This window comes from Ranitomeya variabilis, chromosome 2 (assembly GCF_051348905.1).
Source record: "Ranitomeya variabilis isolate aRanVar5 chromosome 2, aRanVar5.hap1, whole genome shotgun sequence".
Lineage (NCBI taxonomy): Eukaryota > Metazoa > Chordata > Amphibia > Anura > Dendrobatidae > Ranitomeya > Ranitomeya variabilis.
Window position 1 is genome coordinate 40,988,385 of NC_135233.1, and position 17,505 is coordinate 41,005,889.

The following is a 17,505-nucleotide window of genomic DNA, read 5'->3' on the forward strand; positions in this document are numbered from 1 at the left end:
TGTTCTCAGTATTTTTAAGGGAACAAACCTCACCACCAAAACCAAGCATTCACACAAGTCACCAATGATCCTCCCAAATATGTTGTAAGTCAATGGCAGCAGAGCTGATCATAATAATCATGGCGATAATGAGCCCTCAATATAAAAATGTATCCTTAATATCACATTACAGTATACATATGTTGTGTTGCCATAAAATACACATAAATAATGCTGCTATACTGTATAAAAAAATAATGGTGCTATACAGTGCAAAAAAATACACCTTATATAGTGGCAGCAGGATTCCCTGAATTGTATTAACCACAGCCTGTAGAAGTGCATAATATATGCATTAATCTGCCTCCCCTTTAGGCCACGGTCACACGTTCAGAATTTGATCAGTATTTTACATCAGAATTTGTAAGAGAAAACCAGGAGTGGAGAAATCAGAGGAAAAGTATAATAGAAACACGTCACCAATTCTGTATTTATCACCCACTCCTGGTTTTGGCTTCAAATACTGAGGTAAAAAACTGATCAAATACTGAACGTATGAATGTGGGCTTAAGCACATTACAGCATCTGTTATTAGAATTTCTAACACTGTATATTTATTTCTTCATTCTAGTTTGAACATCTGGTGAAGGATGGCATTGACGTCCTGGTTCAGGTGGAATGAGCCTAACCTGAGACTTACCCAAAGAAATCCTGCCGATATGGTGGTCGAGACGTTAATGATGGAGCTGAGCTGGCAAATGAAACAGGCCGAAAAACAGCAGCGAGAGAGGGAAAACGAATACAGAAAGATTAAGACTGGTGTGGACTACAGCTGGCTGGTCAACTACCCGAAGCACAGCTACGACATCAGCCCGGTGGAGAGGCTACAGCTGGAGGACTCCTGCAGCACCATCCACCCGTCCTACTGTGGACCTGTTATCCTCAGGTAAAGACTCTTAGCACATGGGAAAAACGAATTGTTGTTTAGGCTCTGGATACACTTGCATCGTGGTTTCCATTCACAAAGTGCGCCATCAAGCTGTAACAACAGACCTCATTGGCTTCTAAAGGAAAACAACAAAAAATCCTCTTAAAAATATAATTTATTTGATATACAGTAACAAAATAATATCTATACAATATATATATATATATATATATATATATATATATATATATATATATATATATATCACACACAGTGGGTACGGAAAGTATTCAGACCCCTTTACATTTTTCACTCTTTGTTTCATTGCAGCCATTTGGTAAATTCAAAAAAGTCCATTTTTTTTTTCTCATTAAAGTACATTCTGCACCCCATCTTGACTGGAAGAAAAAAACAGAAATGTAGTAATTTTTGCAAATTTATTAAAAAAGAAAAACTGAAATATCACATGGTCATATGTTCAGTATTGAGGAGAAGCACCTTTTGAGCTAGTACAGCCATGAGTTTTCCTGGGAATGATGCAAGTTTTTCACCTCGGATTTGGTGATCCTCTGCCATTCTGCCTTGCAGATCCTCTCCAGTTCCGTCAGGTTGGATGGTGAACATTGGTGGACAGCCATTTTCAGGTCTCTCCAGAGATGTTCCATTGGATTTAGGTCAGGGCTCTGGCTGGGCCAGTCAGGAATGGTCACAGAGTTGTTCTGAAGCCACTCCTTTGTTATTTTAGCTGTGTGCTTAGGGTCATTGTCTTGTTGAAAGGTGAACCTTCGGCCAAGTCTGAGGTCCAGAGCACTCTGGAAGAGGTTTTCATCCAGGATATCTCTGTACTTGGCCGCATTCATGTTTCCTTCAATGACAATCAGTCGTCCTGTCCCTGCAGCTGAAAAACACCCCTATAGCATGATGCTGCCACCACCACGTTTCACTGTTGGGATTGTATTGGGCAGGTGATGAGCAGCGCCTGGTTTTCTCCACACATACCACTTAGAATTATCACCAAAGAGGTCTATCTTCATCTCATCAGACCAGAGAATCTTATTTCTCATAGTCTGGGAGTCCTTCATGTGTTTTTTTTAGCAAACTCTATGTGGCTTTCATATGTCTTGCACTGAGGAGAGGCTTCCGTTATGCTACTCTGCCATAAAGGCCCGACTGGTGGAGGGCTGCAGTGATAGTTGACTTTGTGGAACTTTTTTTTCCATCTCCCTACTGCATCTCTGGAGCTCAGCCACAGTAATCTTAGGGTTTTTCTTTACCTCTCTCACTAAGGCTCTTCTCCCACGATTGCTCAGTTTGGCTGGACGGCCAGGTCTAGGAAGACTTCTGGTGGTCCCAAACTTCTTCAATTTAAGGATTATGGAGGCCACTGTGCTCTTAGGAACCTTGAGTACTGCAGAAATTCTGTTGTAACCTTAGCCAGATCTGTGCCTTGCCACAATTCTGTCTCTGAGCTCCTTGGCCAGTTCCTTTGACCTCATGATTCTCATTTGGTCTGACATGCACTGTGAGCTGTGAGGTCTTATATAGACAGGTGTGTACCTTTCCAAATTAAGTCCGATCAGTTGAATTAAACACAGCTGGACTCCACTGAAGGAGTAGAACCATTTCAAGGAGGATCACAAGGAAATGGACAACATTTAGGTCCAAGCACGTGTGCTAACCAAGTGTCTTCGGCGTACTTGCAAAATATGCTCGAGTCCCCATGGCTGGATGTCTTGCAGCTGTTCCAACAGCGACTCGGTTAGCACACAAGCATGCTCGGATAACGCCATATCTGAGCACGCTCGCTCATCATTAATAACTATGAATTAGATAGATGATAAATGCTGAATACGTGGAAGACAGACACCCATTGATTGAAGTTAAGCAAAAAGATTCCCTAGCGCCTCTTCTGATTAGTAGGCCTCATGCAAAGTCCTAATTGGCATCGTGCGCAATGTAATAATAGTGCTCATACGGGGATGGCAGCAGGTAGTAGGAGGTTGGCAGTGCTTTGGTCTGGCGGCCATGGACTACCAACAAGTGTCCTGCAAATCCTTTTCCTTAACTATCAATGACCTTTAGAACAGGGGAACCCCAATTTTTCTCCAACAACAATGGTGGTAGTTTGTTGCACGGAGCATGAAGTAGTTGCATGGATCTCTCACCACAGATGGGTCACCCACTTTAACGATCACAGGGGTCCCAATGGTTGGATGGGTGGTAAATGGTATAAATGGGAAACTTTTGGATAAAAAAAAAGCCATGATCACACTCCACTTCTTAGAAGAAAGTCTTAGTAAGGGCTCATTTCCACTTGCGAGGAAAACGGACGAGTGCAATCTGATAAAAAATCGGACTGCACTCGGACCAATGTTATTCAATAGGTGTCTTTTCATTTGCGATTTTTTTCTCAGCCGAAATCGGACTGAGAAAAAAATCGCAGCATGCTGCGATTTGGGGCTCATTTCCACATGCGAGTCACACGTCCGTATCTCGCATGTGGAAACCAAGCTGTGGAGCCGGCACTGAGGAGCGGAGCGTGCGGCCGCATAGGAACACATGGAGCTGCACAGCTCCGCTCCTGAGTGCCGGCACCAGGGCTTGGTTTCCACATGCGAGATACGGACGTGTGACTCGCATGTGGAAATGAGCCCTTGCTGCGAGTCTCGGACGAGACTCGCCAATGCAATTCAATGGGTGCGAGAAAAAAAATGCATGGAATACGGACCATCCGTATTCCGTCCGTTTTTTACGGATACATTACCATTCTGTGGCCTAGAACACTGTAAATGGTTCTGTAAATGACTGTATGAAAATAGTTGCAGAGAAAAAAAACGGATTGCATACGGATGTCATACGGATGTAAAACGGATGGTGCGATTAAAAATCGCATTGCACTTGCATAACACTCGCATGACAATCGCATACGCTACATCCGTTTTTTTGGTCCAGATTACGGACCATTTGTTCTCTTGCAAGTGGAAATGAGCCCTAACACAGAGCTTTTTATATCTCCAGTAAACAATTATTTATTCCAGAATCTTGTGTCTTGCAAATCATCAAAATACAATTGCGTTTTATAAATTGCCAGCATTGCCATGACAACCAGTCATCGGTGATGAACATGTAATTTAATTTCTGCCAGTAACATCCTGGGGATGAATGCTTCATTTTATATTCACCATAATAAAGATCAGTAGCCAAATCTTAAAAATACAGAAAATGTTTAGTCTACCGGTGAAGAATGGCATGTTCCAATACCCTCCCTCTCGTCTCCTATTAAAAATGTAAAAAATAAAATAAATAATAAAAATTATGATTAATCTAATAATTGCAAATATATGTGTATATATGATTATTATTCTGTTAATTTTTATACATTTTTAATAGTAGACCAGTGGGCATTGGGACATTCCACTCTTCACCGGTAGACTGAATATTTACTGTATTTGTAAGATTTGGTTACTTGTCTTTATTATGGTGGAAAATAAAATGAAGCATTCATCCTCAGGATATATGTCACTGGTATAGAATGATTTTGGTAACACCCGAGCTGCCGCCTCACCACCACCAGAGCTGCCGCCTAACCACCCCCAGAGCTGCTGCCTCACCACCACCAGAGCTGCTGCCTCACCACCACCAGAGCTGCCGCACCCCCGACCTTCTGTCTCTTCCCCATTATCCCATAGAATGTAAGTCCGCAAGGACAGGGTCCTCGCCCCTCTGTACCAGTCAGTCATTGTAAATTTGATTACTGTAAACGATAGCTATAACTCTGTACGTAACCTCCTTTCTCATGTACAGCACCATGGAATTAATGGTGCTATATAAATAATAATAATAACGATGTCTAAACGGTTTGATATTAAGTTTATGGTGCTAATTAAGAATATGTCTTTGGTTTTGCCAGATTCGCTCTAGTTTCTGAGATATTGAATAATTAATTAATTAATAACAGTAGAATTCTGACTTCAAAAAGTGGCTTTTCTAGCATTGTAAGCCTACAAAATGAAATACAAAATAATTATATGGGATATTTCATTACCTAAGACACTGTTAAAGAGTCAAAAGACCAAAAGCTATTGCATTTGTTATCACACACGTCGCATTATTTTCATGGATGAATTATCTCAAAAACTAGAACCAAAAAGATTATAAAGAATATGTACACTGGCGCCTAATAACCTGAAAGGGTAGGATGGAGGGCTGCGGAAGCTGCGGGTGGTTACAACACCACCGCGCAACCCAAGGTCAAAAAACAAAAACTTACTTACTTGTTTGAGAGGTCAGTTTTTGTATAAAAGCCACCTAGTTCTTTAGGGGAGAGGTTGCACCTGATTGTAGTATTTTACTGAAAAGGATATCATAGAGTCAGTGAAAATGATATTATCAGGATCGTGCAGATGGACAATCACGGATATTGTATATATACACTTACTTTTTGTATGAGGCTGTATGAGCTACACTTAAGGTATTCCTATGTGGATTTTGATGTTTATCCTTTCACAGGTTTAAAGAATGATTCTAAAGGAAAATAGTAGAATATATATTATAGAGCATAGATATCCTGTCAGACCTCAAACTAGTGTGAATAAGGATATCGATTCAGAACACTTACTACTTGCATTAAGCTCTGACGGCTGCACCTGGAGTGCTTGCTTGTCGCAATATGGTGAACCGATACTGATAAGGAAAGGGATAAGGTGGTAGCGTGAACAATCTGCCCTAGAAACTTCAGAGCTAGCAGTAACAGCGATATTAGTAAAACTATCCGTCACTCACCATATACTTTCTGGAATAAGTGCTTATCCTGCAGTGGAGGAGTGGTCCAATATGCGTAGTATTGTTTGTAGCGCTAATTCCGCTCGGCAATTGGTGGTACGGGCAGTGCCAGGGGTTTCCTGAGGAATCGCATTCTAGTAGGAGCGCGGGAGAGCACCAGCGCCTCTCGAGCCCCGGCCAGAAGCAGCGCTGAGGATGCGGTGACGAATCAGCTCCGCCCCCAATTCGTCACAGCGTCCTCAGCGCTGCTTCCGGCCGGGGCTCGCGAGGCGCTGGTGCTCTCCCGCGCTCCTACTAGAACGCGATTCCTCAGGAAACCCCTGGCACTGCCCGTACCACGAATTGCCGAGCGGAATTAGCGCTACAAACAATACTACGCATATTGGACCACTCCTCCACTGCAGGATACGCGCTTATTCCAGAAAGTATATGGTGAGTGACGGATAGTTTTACTAATATCGCTGTTACTGCTAGCTCTAAAGTTTCTAGGGCAGATTGTTCACGCTACCACCTTATCCCTTTCCTTATCAGTATCGGTTCACCATATTGCGACAAGCAAGCACTCCAGGTGCAGCCGTCAGAGCTTAATGCAAGTAGTAAGTGTTCTGAATCGATATCCTTATTCACACTAGTTTGAGGTCTGACAGGATATCTATGCTCTATAATATATATTCTACTATTTTCCTTTAGAATCATTCTTTAAACCTGTGAAAGGATAAACATCAAAATCCACATAGGAATACCTTAAGTGTAGCTCATACAGCCTCATACAAAAAGTAAGTGTATATATACAATATCCGTGATTGTCCATCTGCACGATCCTGATAATATCATTTTCACTGACTCTATGATATCCTTTTCAGTAAAATACTACAATCAGGTGCAACCTCTCCCCTAAAGAACTAGGTGGCTTTTATACAAAAACTGACCTCTCAAACAAGTAAGTTTTTGTTTTTTGACCTTGGGTAGCGCGGTGGTTCATATTATCTAAAAACTAGAACCAATTCAGCAAAAGTAATGGGATTTTTTTCATTTGGCACCCTCAAGATACTCTAAATCCATTCAAAAAATCTTTAAAAAAACCTTTTTTTTGTAGACCTGTTTTAGTTATTCATTAGAACCTACTAAAATTTTCTTCCGTTACTATTTTCGGGAACTTCTATAGTGATTGGAGAGAGTAGTGCATGTGTAGCCAGGGATTAATTTTCGGTAATGTGAGTTGTGGTGTCGTTCCTGAGATAGATGTGGGACCCAGGGGTGACATATTCTGTGGATATGCCATAAACGTCCGAGATTGAATCACTACTTTTGGACTAAGTTAACACATTGCATTTGTATTTGCTGCGGATGTTACAAGCAGAGTATCAGCGTTTGTTACCTCCAGATTTTGCTGCGGCTTTGGTGCTGATTTCACCCTTCCTATTGCAAATCCACACAAAGGATTGATATGAATTGAACTTAAAAATCTGCATCACAGCTCATTTTATGTGTAGAAGAGTTTGGATGAAATCTGTATTTCATATTATGAGGATTTTGTGCATGTAAATCCGAGTAGAATACCGCACCCAATACGCAATGTGTGAACATGGCCTTTAAGATGTCACTAAACAAGTTTATAACTGTTGGGGTGTAAAGGAAGCAGTGTCACAGGAGACATAAAGAATCCAGAATTTGAGATCGCTTATGGTCAGAGGGGTTCAAAGATTTACACCTTTGCCTCTAAAGGTACCTTCACATTAAGCGACGCTGCAGCGATAGCGACAACGATGCCGATCGCTGCAGCGTCGCTGTTTGATCGCTGGAGAGCTGTCACACAGACCGCTCTCCAGTGACCAACGATGCCGAGGTCCCCGGGTAACCAGGGTAAACATCGGGTTGCTAAGCGCAGGGCCGCGCTTAGTAACCCGATGTTTACCCTGGTTACCAGTGTAAAATGTAAAAAAAACAAACAGTACATACTCACATTCACGTCCCTCGCCGTCCGCTTCCTTCAATGACTGAGCGCCGGCCCTAACAGCAGAGCGGTGACGTCACCGCTGTGCTGTACTTTCACTTTCACTTTACGGCGCTCAGTCAGTGTGGAAAGCAGACGGCGGGGGATGCGAAGGTGAGTATGTACTGTTTGTTTTTTTTACATTTTACACTGGTAACCAGGGTAAACATCGGGTTACTAAGCGCGGCCCTGCGTTACCAGTGTAAAACATCGCTGGTATCGTTGCTTTTGGTGTCAAACACGACGATTCACGCCGGTCTGACGACCAAATAAAGTTCTGAACTTTGTTCAACGACCAGCGATATCACAGCAGGATCCTGATCGCTGCTGCGTGTCAAACTAAACGATATCGCTAGCCAGGACGCTGCAACGTCACGGATCGCTAGCGATATCGTTTAGTGTGAAGGTACCTTAAGCTTTAGGTGACGGTCACACAGTCAGTATTTGTTCAGTATTTTACCTCAGTATTTGTAAGCCAAAACCAGGAGAGGAACAATCAGAGGAAAAGGATAATAGAAACATAGGCACCACTTCTGTATTTATCACCCACTCCTGGTTTTGTCTTACAAATACTGAGGTAAAATACTGACCAAATACTCAACGTGTGCACGTGGCCTTAAGGTAATTTTTATGCAGCTATCAAATAGACCTCGGGGGAGATTTATGAAAACTGATGCAAAAAAGTAAACGGTTATCCACAGCCACCGATCTGCTTAGAAATGCATAAAAAGCAAAATACACATATTTTATATGCCTCGTATTTTTAATGCTTAAAATCACACTAAAGTTAAAATGTTAGATCGGGTTTCTGACTTTGTCTCAGTTTTTTTTTAGTATGGCCGAGATTTATGGAAACTAAATATCTTGGTTGCCCACAGCAACCAATCAGATCTCAGCTTTCATTTTGTATTCAGCTCTTGAAAAATGAAAGCCGCTCTGTGGTTGGTTGCCATGGGAAACGAACCTAATTTTACTGTTAGGTTAAATGAACTAGGCCTAAAGTGTAGAGTTGATCTGAGTTGGCGGACAGAGCAGTTCCGTCATTCTAGAGGGGACAGAAATTTTCTTGCACGTTAACAATAGGACTAAAGAGACACAGCATGTTGTTCATCGCAAATTTAACACCTTAATCACCACAATCTGTCTTTTGAAGGTGGTCACTACTGGTACTGAGTCATTTGGCATTCACAATCCTGAAATCTAGTCTACAGTGACATCTGTAGAAAAGACAGAGGCGGTTTCTCATGGCTTCTGTCTTCTTTTTTTTTTATACATGGCGTTCAATGGGTGATATGCAGTAAATAGGTGTATAGATGTATCGGCAATGCCGAAGTTTTTATTGGACCAGGTGATTACATGATTGCTGATCATGTATCCTATCCTATGGATGTCCCAGTTACAGTAGAAAAATGCAGAACAAAGTAAAGAAAAAAATGTCACCTATAAGCTTTTTTTCCTACACACTCATGTAAACAGAAATAGAAATATATATATATACTAGATGGTGGCCCGATTCTAACGCATCGGGTATTCTAGAATATGTATGTCCATGTAGTATATTGCCCAGCCACGTAGTATATTGCCCAGCCACGTAGTATATAGCCCAGCCACGTACTATATAGCCCAGCCACGTAGTATATTGCCCAGCCACGTAGTATATAGCCAGCCACGTAGTATATAGCACAGACACGTAGTATATAGCACAGCCACATAGTATATTGCCCAGCCACGTAGTATATTGCCCAGCCACGTAGTATATTGCCCAGTGACGTAGTATATTGCCCAGTGACGTAGTATATTGCCCAGTGACGTAGTATATTGCCCAGTGACGTAGTATCTTGACCAGTGACGTAGTATACAGCACAGAGCCACGTAGTATATTGCACAGCGACTTAGTATACAGCACAGAGCCACGTAGTATATTGACCAGCCACGTATGTCACAGGTTAAAAAATAAACATACTCACCTTCCGATCCAAGGGCCCCTTGTAGTTCTAACATTCTCACCATACTTGTAGTTCTGTCGCCTGTGCGCGGTACAGGCGGCAGCTTCCGGTCCCAGGGTGTGATGACGTCGCGGTCACATGACCGTGACGTCATGGCAGGTCCTTCTGCCATACGATCCTTGGTACCGGAACTTGCCGCTTGCACAGAGCGGTTACCGGAGGGTGGCGAGGAGCGGGAAAGGCAGCGGAAGGTGAGTATATAATGATTTTTTTTGCATAGGCAGCGTCAATAGTAAAAACTTGGCCACACATGGTTAATAGCGGCGGTAACGGAGTGAGTTACCCGCGGCATTACGCGGTCCGTTACCGCTGGCATTAACCCTGTGTGAGCCATGACTGCGGGGAGTATGGAACGGGTGCCGGGCACTGACTGCAGGGGAGTAGGGAGGGACTAATCGGACTGTGGCCGTCGCTGATTGGTCGCAGCAGCCATGACAGGCAGCTGGCGAGACCAATCAGCGAATGAATAACCGTGACGGAAGTTGCCGACAGAAGGACAGACAGAAAGACGGAAGTGACCCTTAGACAATTATATATATAGATGTATGTAATGATACATGTAATAAACAGATGTGAAACAAACATTATAAAGCATAAACGAAAATAGACAATCCCAAAAATAGCTTTTTTTTTTTTTTAATTCGAGTCACAAATAAAAAATGACAGATGTTGCTGTAATTTATTTAAACCCCAAAAAGCGATTAAAAATAAAACAATTTCTCCTGCATAAAACAAAGCCTCTTACAACCATGTAAATGGAAAAAAATAAAAAAAGGAATAGCTGCTAAAATGTGTAGAGGCAAAATGAAAATAAAAAACTGAACTTTAGTAGTAACTATTCAAGTGGATCCTTAAGGGGTTAAAAGGTGACAAGTAGTAAATTAGGGTAGTGTTATTTGCAATCCTGTGACTCTATTAGATCCAGCTAAGAGGTGCAGAGGTATCATCACACCAGACACTTGTATAATAAAACGCACATGGTACCTGGAGCCCTTTTCCAGGTTTTGCATTACAATCTGAGAGCCAAGTTACACTTTGGATTTAGGGTGCTTGAATTTGAGGTCTAGAACAACCCTAAACCTTGTAGCATCCTGTGTTTTAATGGGCACCTGCACCTTTAAGAGATCACTTTCTGTAAAATTACTGCTTTTTCCATCTGCAGGCCCCCTATATCTTTTTTAAATTATATTTGTAGCCACATCACTCCATGTTAAGAATTACTTGTAAGTGAGGACACCGGTGAAAATAATTGGTGATGAAAAGCCTTTAAGAACAGGAAAGTGAGAGGTCATTGTAGCTCTATATGCTGGGAACAAATAACACCTAATAACCAAGATTTTTCCGGTTTAGGCACGTAATGTGCAGGTGAGGGATGATGCATAACAGCAGGTGGATAGAGAGTTTGGATGCAGCCAAAGCTTTTACTGAAATGTGAATTTAGAAAAGCATGGTGGTTACAGGACAACATACTTTTATATAGACAAAATACAAGGACACCTACAGGGGCTCTTCTCACCTCTCATTCTAAATCCATAGCCATTAAAATGGAGACAGCCCCATTGCAGCTATAACAGCTCACACTCGTCTAGGAAGACTTTGTGCAAGATTTTGTAGGAGGCTATGAATATTTTTGCCCGTCCATTCAGAAAATCATTTAAGGCCAGATATTGATGTTGGGGAGATGCCGAGTTTACAATCTCTGTTCGATTCTGGTTCATCCCAAATGTGTTGGATGAGGTTGAGGTCTCAGCTCTGTGCAGCCGGTCATGTTCTTCCCCCAAACTCCTCCAACCATGTCTATCTGGACCTTTTGCACTGGGTAGAGTTGTGGGGAACAGAAAATAGCCTTCTCCAAAATGTTCCCACAAAGCTGGAAGCTACAATTGTCCAAAATGTCTTGTGTTGAAGTTAAGATTTCCTTTCACTGGAACTAAAGGGCCAAGGCCGACCCCTGATAACAGCCCATAGCGTTATCCTCCTCCACCATCTGAACAGTGGGCACAATGAAGTCAGGCAGGTAATGTTCTCCTGGCATTCACCAAACCTAGACTCGTCCAACAGATACCAGAGTGAGCCATCTCTTCTCAGAAGACAGAGTCCAGTGGTGGTGGCTTTACACCACTTCATCTGACTCTTGACATTGTACTTGGTGATGTACGGCTGCATGCAGCTGCTCAGCAATGAATCTTCCAGTGGGGACGCAGTGTTTGTGCTGAGCAGCGTTGGCAAAGGCCCACAAGGAACTTCGATTCTTGGGGCCCACTGTTCAGTTACCGGACCTTAGTACATAAATTTACTTTTGCTTTCATGTAATATGAATTTGGCTAGCTTGTTTAATGAATGATTCGATTTTACATTTTTCTGCAAATTGTGAGTCAAGTGTAATAGCATTACGGAGGATTCTCCTGTGGGCCAGTCCAAGCCTGGTGCAGATGTTAATACCAGAGGCGATTTGCACTCTGCAGTTATGGGGTTAGCAGAACGCTGGTGATTTTTCTGCCCTCTGCTCCTCAGGACTTGGTGACCCCATTCTATAATGTTATGGGGTCTCGACTTTGTGGCTGAGTTGCTGCGGTTCCTTCCACTTCTCAATAATGTCAATCATAGGAGATGGGGGAAGATTTAGGAGGAAGAAATGTCATGACTAGGGTTGAGTGAAACGGTTTGTTCATTTTCAAAAGTCGCCGACTTTTGGCAAAGTCGGGTTTCGTGAAACCCGACCCGACTCCAGCGTGGGATCGGCCACGTGGTTGGCGATCTTGGCGCCAAAGTCGCGTTTTGTACGACACCTTGCCCGCCATTTTTTCAGCCAATTAAGGAGTGTGGGCAGCGTGATGACATAGGTTCCGGCCTGGTTTCTGCGGCGTCATACAGCCATATTACCGTTTGGGCTGCAGTGATTTCCGCTGTTAAACACAACATATGCTTTGCACGGAGGAGAAAAAGAGAGAGAGAGAGAGATATTAAGTAAATGTAAAAAATAATCCACATTGACTTGCATTGGGTTTCGTGTTCCGGTCCGAAACCCGACTTTACAGTAGAATCGGCCGATTTCACGCGATCCAACTTTCGAGAAGGTCGGGTTTCACAAAACCCAACTCGATCCTAAAAAAGCAAAAGTCGCTCAACCCTAGTCATGACCTGATGTGTTACAATGGTGGCTCCTATCACAGGACCGAGTTCGTATCGTGAACTCTGCATCAGCAGCAATTATGTCACATTAGTAAGACAGATGGAATGGCAGGGTCTGGTAGTCCTACATGGGGGTCGTATGTTCTACACTGGAGGCGAGGGTCTGGATGTTCTACATTGGGGGCGAGGAGCCAGAGGTCATACAGAGTTGTTCAGTCAAGGACAATTATGGCGTATCGATAGGATAGAGTCCTACCACAAAGACTCATATCTGTTTCAAGAACATGGCCACGACGCGCTGTCATAGAATGGCGTGCTAGACACTCTTGAGCTGATTCTTCCAATAATTTGTATGGCAGTACCAAAAATTGTCAAGGACAATTCAAGCTCTGATTCATCCACAGAATGGATGAGACTAGTGCGTGTTATGACTTTTTGGGCAGAGTGCTGTCTATGGACGGTGTGATGTGCACCCAGACCAAATTTACATTTATCTATCCAACCCTAAACTTACTATGCGTTTAATACATTAATTCACACGAGGGACATTGTTTCCTTTGTTCTCTCCTCATGTGCAAAATATACATTTATGGTTTATCCACAACAAGTAGTCCATATTCATCCCTCACTTACAGGACATTGGAAATTATGGTATTTGTATAATATATTCTTTTATTCTCCCTTAGATAATTTAGTTAACGCTTAAGATCAAAAAGAACGATAGTCTCTTTAATCATGGGGCATGCGAGACTGTTGTGTATTGTTCTGAAGAACAAAAACACCTTTAGGATTTAATGAAAATTGATGCAAATGACAAATTGTGTATTTGTCCGAAGAAATCAAATGCTTGCTTTCATGTACTGTACTATGTAACATCAGACAAAGCAAGAATATATGCGATTGATCGCTAAGCAAAAGAACACAAGATTTTCAATATACACTACAAGGACAAAACTATTGGGGCACGTACACATTACATCTAAAGAAGCTTTTATGATCTTCCAGTCTACATACATAAACATTATGGAGTCGGCCCCTTTGCAGCTATAAAGGCTCTGACTCTTCTGGGAAGGTTTTCTCCAAGATTTTGGAGATGTCAGAAGGAATATTTGCCAATTTATCCACAAGGACATTTGTGATGTCAGACACTGATGTTGTAGGAGAGGGTCTGTCTCGCAATCTACATTCTCATTCATTCTGAAGGTATTGGATGGGGTTGGGTCTGGGCTCTGTTCTTCCACCCAATCATGCCCCTATGGAGCTTGCTTAGTACATTGGGCATGTATATGGGAAATAGAAAAGGGCCTTCCCTAAACTGATCCCTTTAAACTTGGAAGAATATAATTTCCCTTCACTGGAAATTATTACAATCCCTGAAAAGAACATGTTTCCTCCAGAGTCCAGTGGTGGCAGCTTTACATCACTCCATCCGACCCTTGGCATTGTGCTTGGTGATGTAAGGCTGCATGAAGCTGCTCGGCCATAAAGCTCCCAGCGGGGGCGCAGTGTTTGTGCTGATGTTAAAACTAGAGGAGGTCTGGACTCTGCAGTTATGGAGTCAGCAGAGTGGTGGTGACTTTTCTGCCCTCTGCTCCTCAGCGCTCGGTGACTCCATTTCGTGGCTGAGTTGCTGCGGTTCCTTCCACTTCTCAATAATATCACTCTCAGGTGATGGAGGATGATTTAGGAAGAAATGTCATGAACAGATTTGTTACACCGGTGGCTCCTGTTACAGGATCGCACTGGTATCAGTGAGCTCTTTCCTAGCACCACTCCTTCACATGTTAGTAAAGGCAGACTTCATGCCAAGGGACTGGATTTTAAACACTTGTGGCCGTGGGACAGAATAAAAAATCTGAATTCAGTGACCAAGAAGTGTGTCCCAATACTTTTGTCTTTCAGAATAGAGAGCTTCACACTTCTTATATAGAGCTTCATTATCTTTCTAATGATTCCCATTTTCTTCCAGATTCCGGCAGATGGTCTCAGAGTATGAACCAGAAGTGCACGAGGTTCCCCGTCTTTTCCGCGCAGTTCTCCAAGAAGCTTCTGAGAAAATGAAAGAAGAAGAGGATGCGAAGAAGCTTGCCAGGCAGTGGAACACAAAGAGAGCAATGAGCTTATCTCTCACCACCTTCAAGTCTCGAGCCAGGATCTACCCATTCTTGAGTGACATTAAGACCATCTCTGAGGATGTTGAACGAGAAGTTGAGCCCACTCGCAGAGTTTGGAGCATGCCAGAGTTCCGAACCACCAAAGAGGACTAGATTCCCACAGATATGGAGACCACCAAGGACAATCTGGTCTTCATTTGTTTGCACTTATTATAAAAAAGTCATGCTTTTTTTATATAGACTCCTGTAGAAATAGTCAAGGTTTTACTTTAAGAACTGACATTTTTATTGAAAACTGATCAAGCTGTAGTCTTGTTAAATATAAGCAGCTTAAAATATTGGAGAATGTCTATAAGTTATATGTAACAGTCCTCATATAAAAGTATGGACATTATTATTATTTTTTTTAAATACATATTGGCTAAAAAGTAATTTTGCAATATGAGTCATTCAAAATTGTGTTTCTACAGCCTCTATGTATCACAATTCATATTGCAGGGATTCACTCTCTCAGGTAGGCATTAGGTAGCATTCACACAGGCAAGGCGGCTTGGTCCAAACAGTTTTATTGCTTTCATAAAACTCCAAGGGATTCCAAACAAAAAAAAAAACAGTCTGTTCTGGCCACAAAGTATCACAGCAAACAAAGTTAATTTAGCAGGGGCTCACCAGAAGATTACAGTCCTTTCTTCAGGAGCAAACTTCATGCTCATATCCCACCAGTCTCTGTATCCCCTTCAGCCTGAGCTCCAGTAGCATTCTGCGCCAAACAGAAGTGTTCAACTCCAGGCACAGTTCACACTGAACAGGCTGCAGCTTCCACACATTTTTCTGCAGCTCCAACACACAGACTGCTAAGCTTTCCTAGCTAACCCATGCAGTTTCCATTCAAAGAGAGACTCTTTGGTGTCTCTTTGGTCCCTAGAGCTCAAATTCTGGCTGGACACTCACCAGCTTCAGCAGACTGGATTCTCTTTCATCCAGCAGACTGACACCTAGTGATCACAGGCCCTGGTTCTTGAGAAAAAGCTAGTCAGGTGCATCTAATCAAGACAAGCATATTTGTACTTTGATTTCGGACCAGTCACAAATCTGCTTAGAAGATTATCCAGGAGAAGAAAGAAAAGGGTCAAAGATACTGCCGCCAGATAAGGTCAATGACGGGTTTACTGGTAACTCATTCATAGATATAGGCTACAGACGTAAAACTGTGAAAAATATCTAATGAAACGTTACATTTTTGGGGGACAAAAAAGTACGTGCAATTAAGTAAAAATAAAGTCCCTAAAGGTGTCCATCATTTAAATGAGCCTGCTCACAGTGGGTTTTGTGTGCTGAAATAGATATTTATTACAATGGACAATTCTTTTCTCTGAGGTAGTTTAGACTAATTGCTCTCAATCCAGTGTCTAACTACTTATTAAAAGGATACGATTGGAGAACATCCCAATAACAAGACGCACGTTGCAAGAATAATACAAAACATTGCTGTTCACCGGTGTTCTGTAGTTTTTGTGGTTGATAACATGGCATAGAAATACGTTTTGAAAATTTGGATTTTGGATCTTTTATGGAAAAAACTTGTGTTGTAGAAAGAGGTTACATAGTTTATTTCAAGAAATAAACACTTCCAAATAGATCACTCTGTAATGACTCTATAGAATATATGAGCTTCTCTTTTTGTATTGAAGAACTGAAATAAATTAACTTTTTCATGATATTCTAATTTTGTGAGAAGCACTTGTAGCTTCAGTACCCATGAAAGTTATGCTTGGTTTATCCATTCATACACATGTACATACATACATAGATGCCTTCTATTTGGTTGCACTTAGAAACAGAAAACAGGAAAAACTCTGAATTTACCTTTAGACATAAATGGAGAAGAAAGTGTCAAGTAATGCAAACGTGCTAGATTAGTGAAGAAAAAGATTTACATCATTACATTGGAACATTGTACATTTGTGTTCTAAGGCCGAGATTTCCTTTAAAGGCTATAGCCATCTTTGACATAAAAAAATAATAATAATAATATATATATATATATATTTACAAAAAATAATATATATTTATATATATATATATATATTACATCTTTGACATTAAAAAAAAAACAAAAAAACATATATATATATATATATACACTCACCGGCCACTTTATTAGGTACACCATGCTAGTAACGGGTTGGACCCCCTTTTGCCTTCAGAACTGCCTCAATTCTTCGTGGCATAGATTCAACAAGGTGCTGGAAGCATTCCTCAGAGATTTTGGTCCATATTGACATGATGGCATCACACAGTTGCCGCAGATTTGTCGGCTGCACATCCCAAAGATGCTCCATACAAGGCAGGATGGATCCATGCTTTCATGTTGTTTACGCCAAATTCTGACCCTACCATCCGAATGTCGCAGCAGAAATCGAGACTCATCAGACCAAGCAACGTTTTTCCAATCTTCTACTGTCCAATTTCGATGAGCTTGTGCAAATTGTAGCCTCAGTTTCCTGTTCTTAGCTGAAAGGAGTGGTACCCGGTGTGGTCTTCTGCTGCTGTAGCCCATCTGCCTCAAAG

At 41.9% G+C, this 17,505-nt stretch overlaps 1 protein-coding gene across 1 annotated transcript in view; it reads left to right on the forward strand.

Moving 5' to 3' along the window:
- The window catches only part of RD3 (RD3 regulator of GUCY2D), a 41,718-nt gene extending 24,619 nt beyond the window's left edge, over positions 1-17,099 (forward strand). Inside the window, exons 2-3 of the mRNA XM_077292224.1 lie at positions 611-925; positions 14,790-17,099. Coding sequence (XP_077148339.1) covers positions 630-925; positions 14,790-15,087 — 594 coding nt within the window. The 5' untranslated portion in view covers positions 611-629 and the 3' untranslated portion in view covers positions 15,088-17,099. The remainder of the gene's footprint in view (positions 1-610; positions 926-14,789) is intronic.
- The last annotated feature ends 406 nt before the right edge of the window (positions 17,100-17,505 follow it).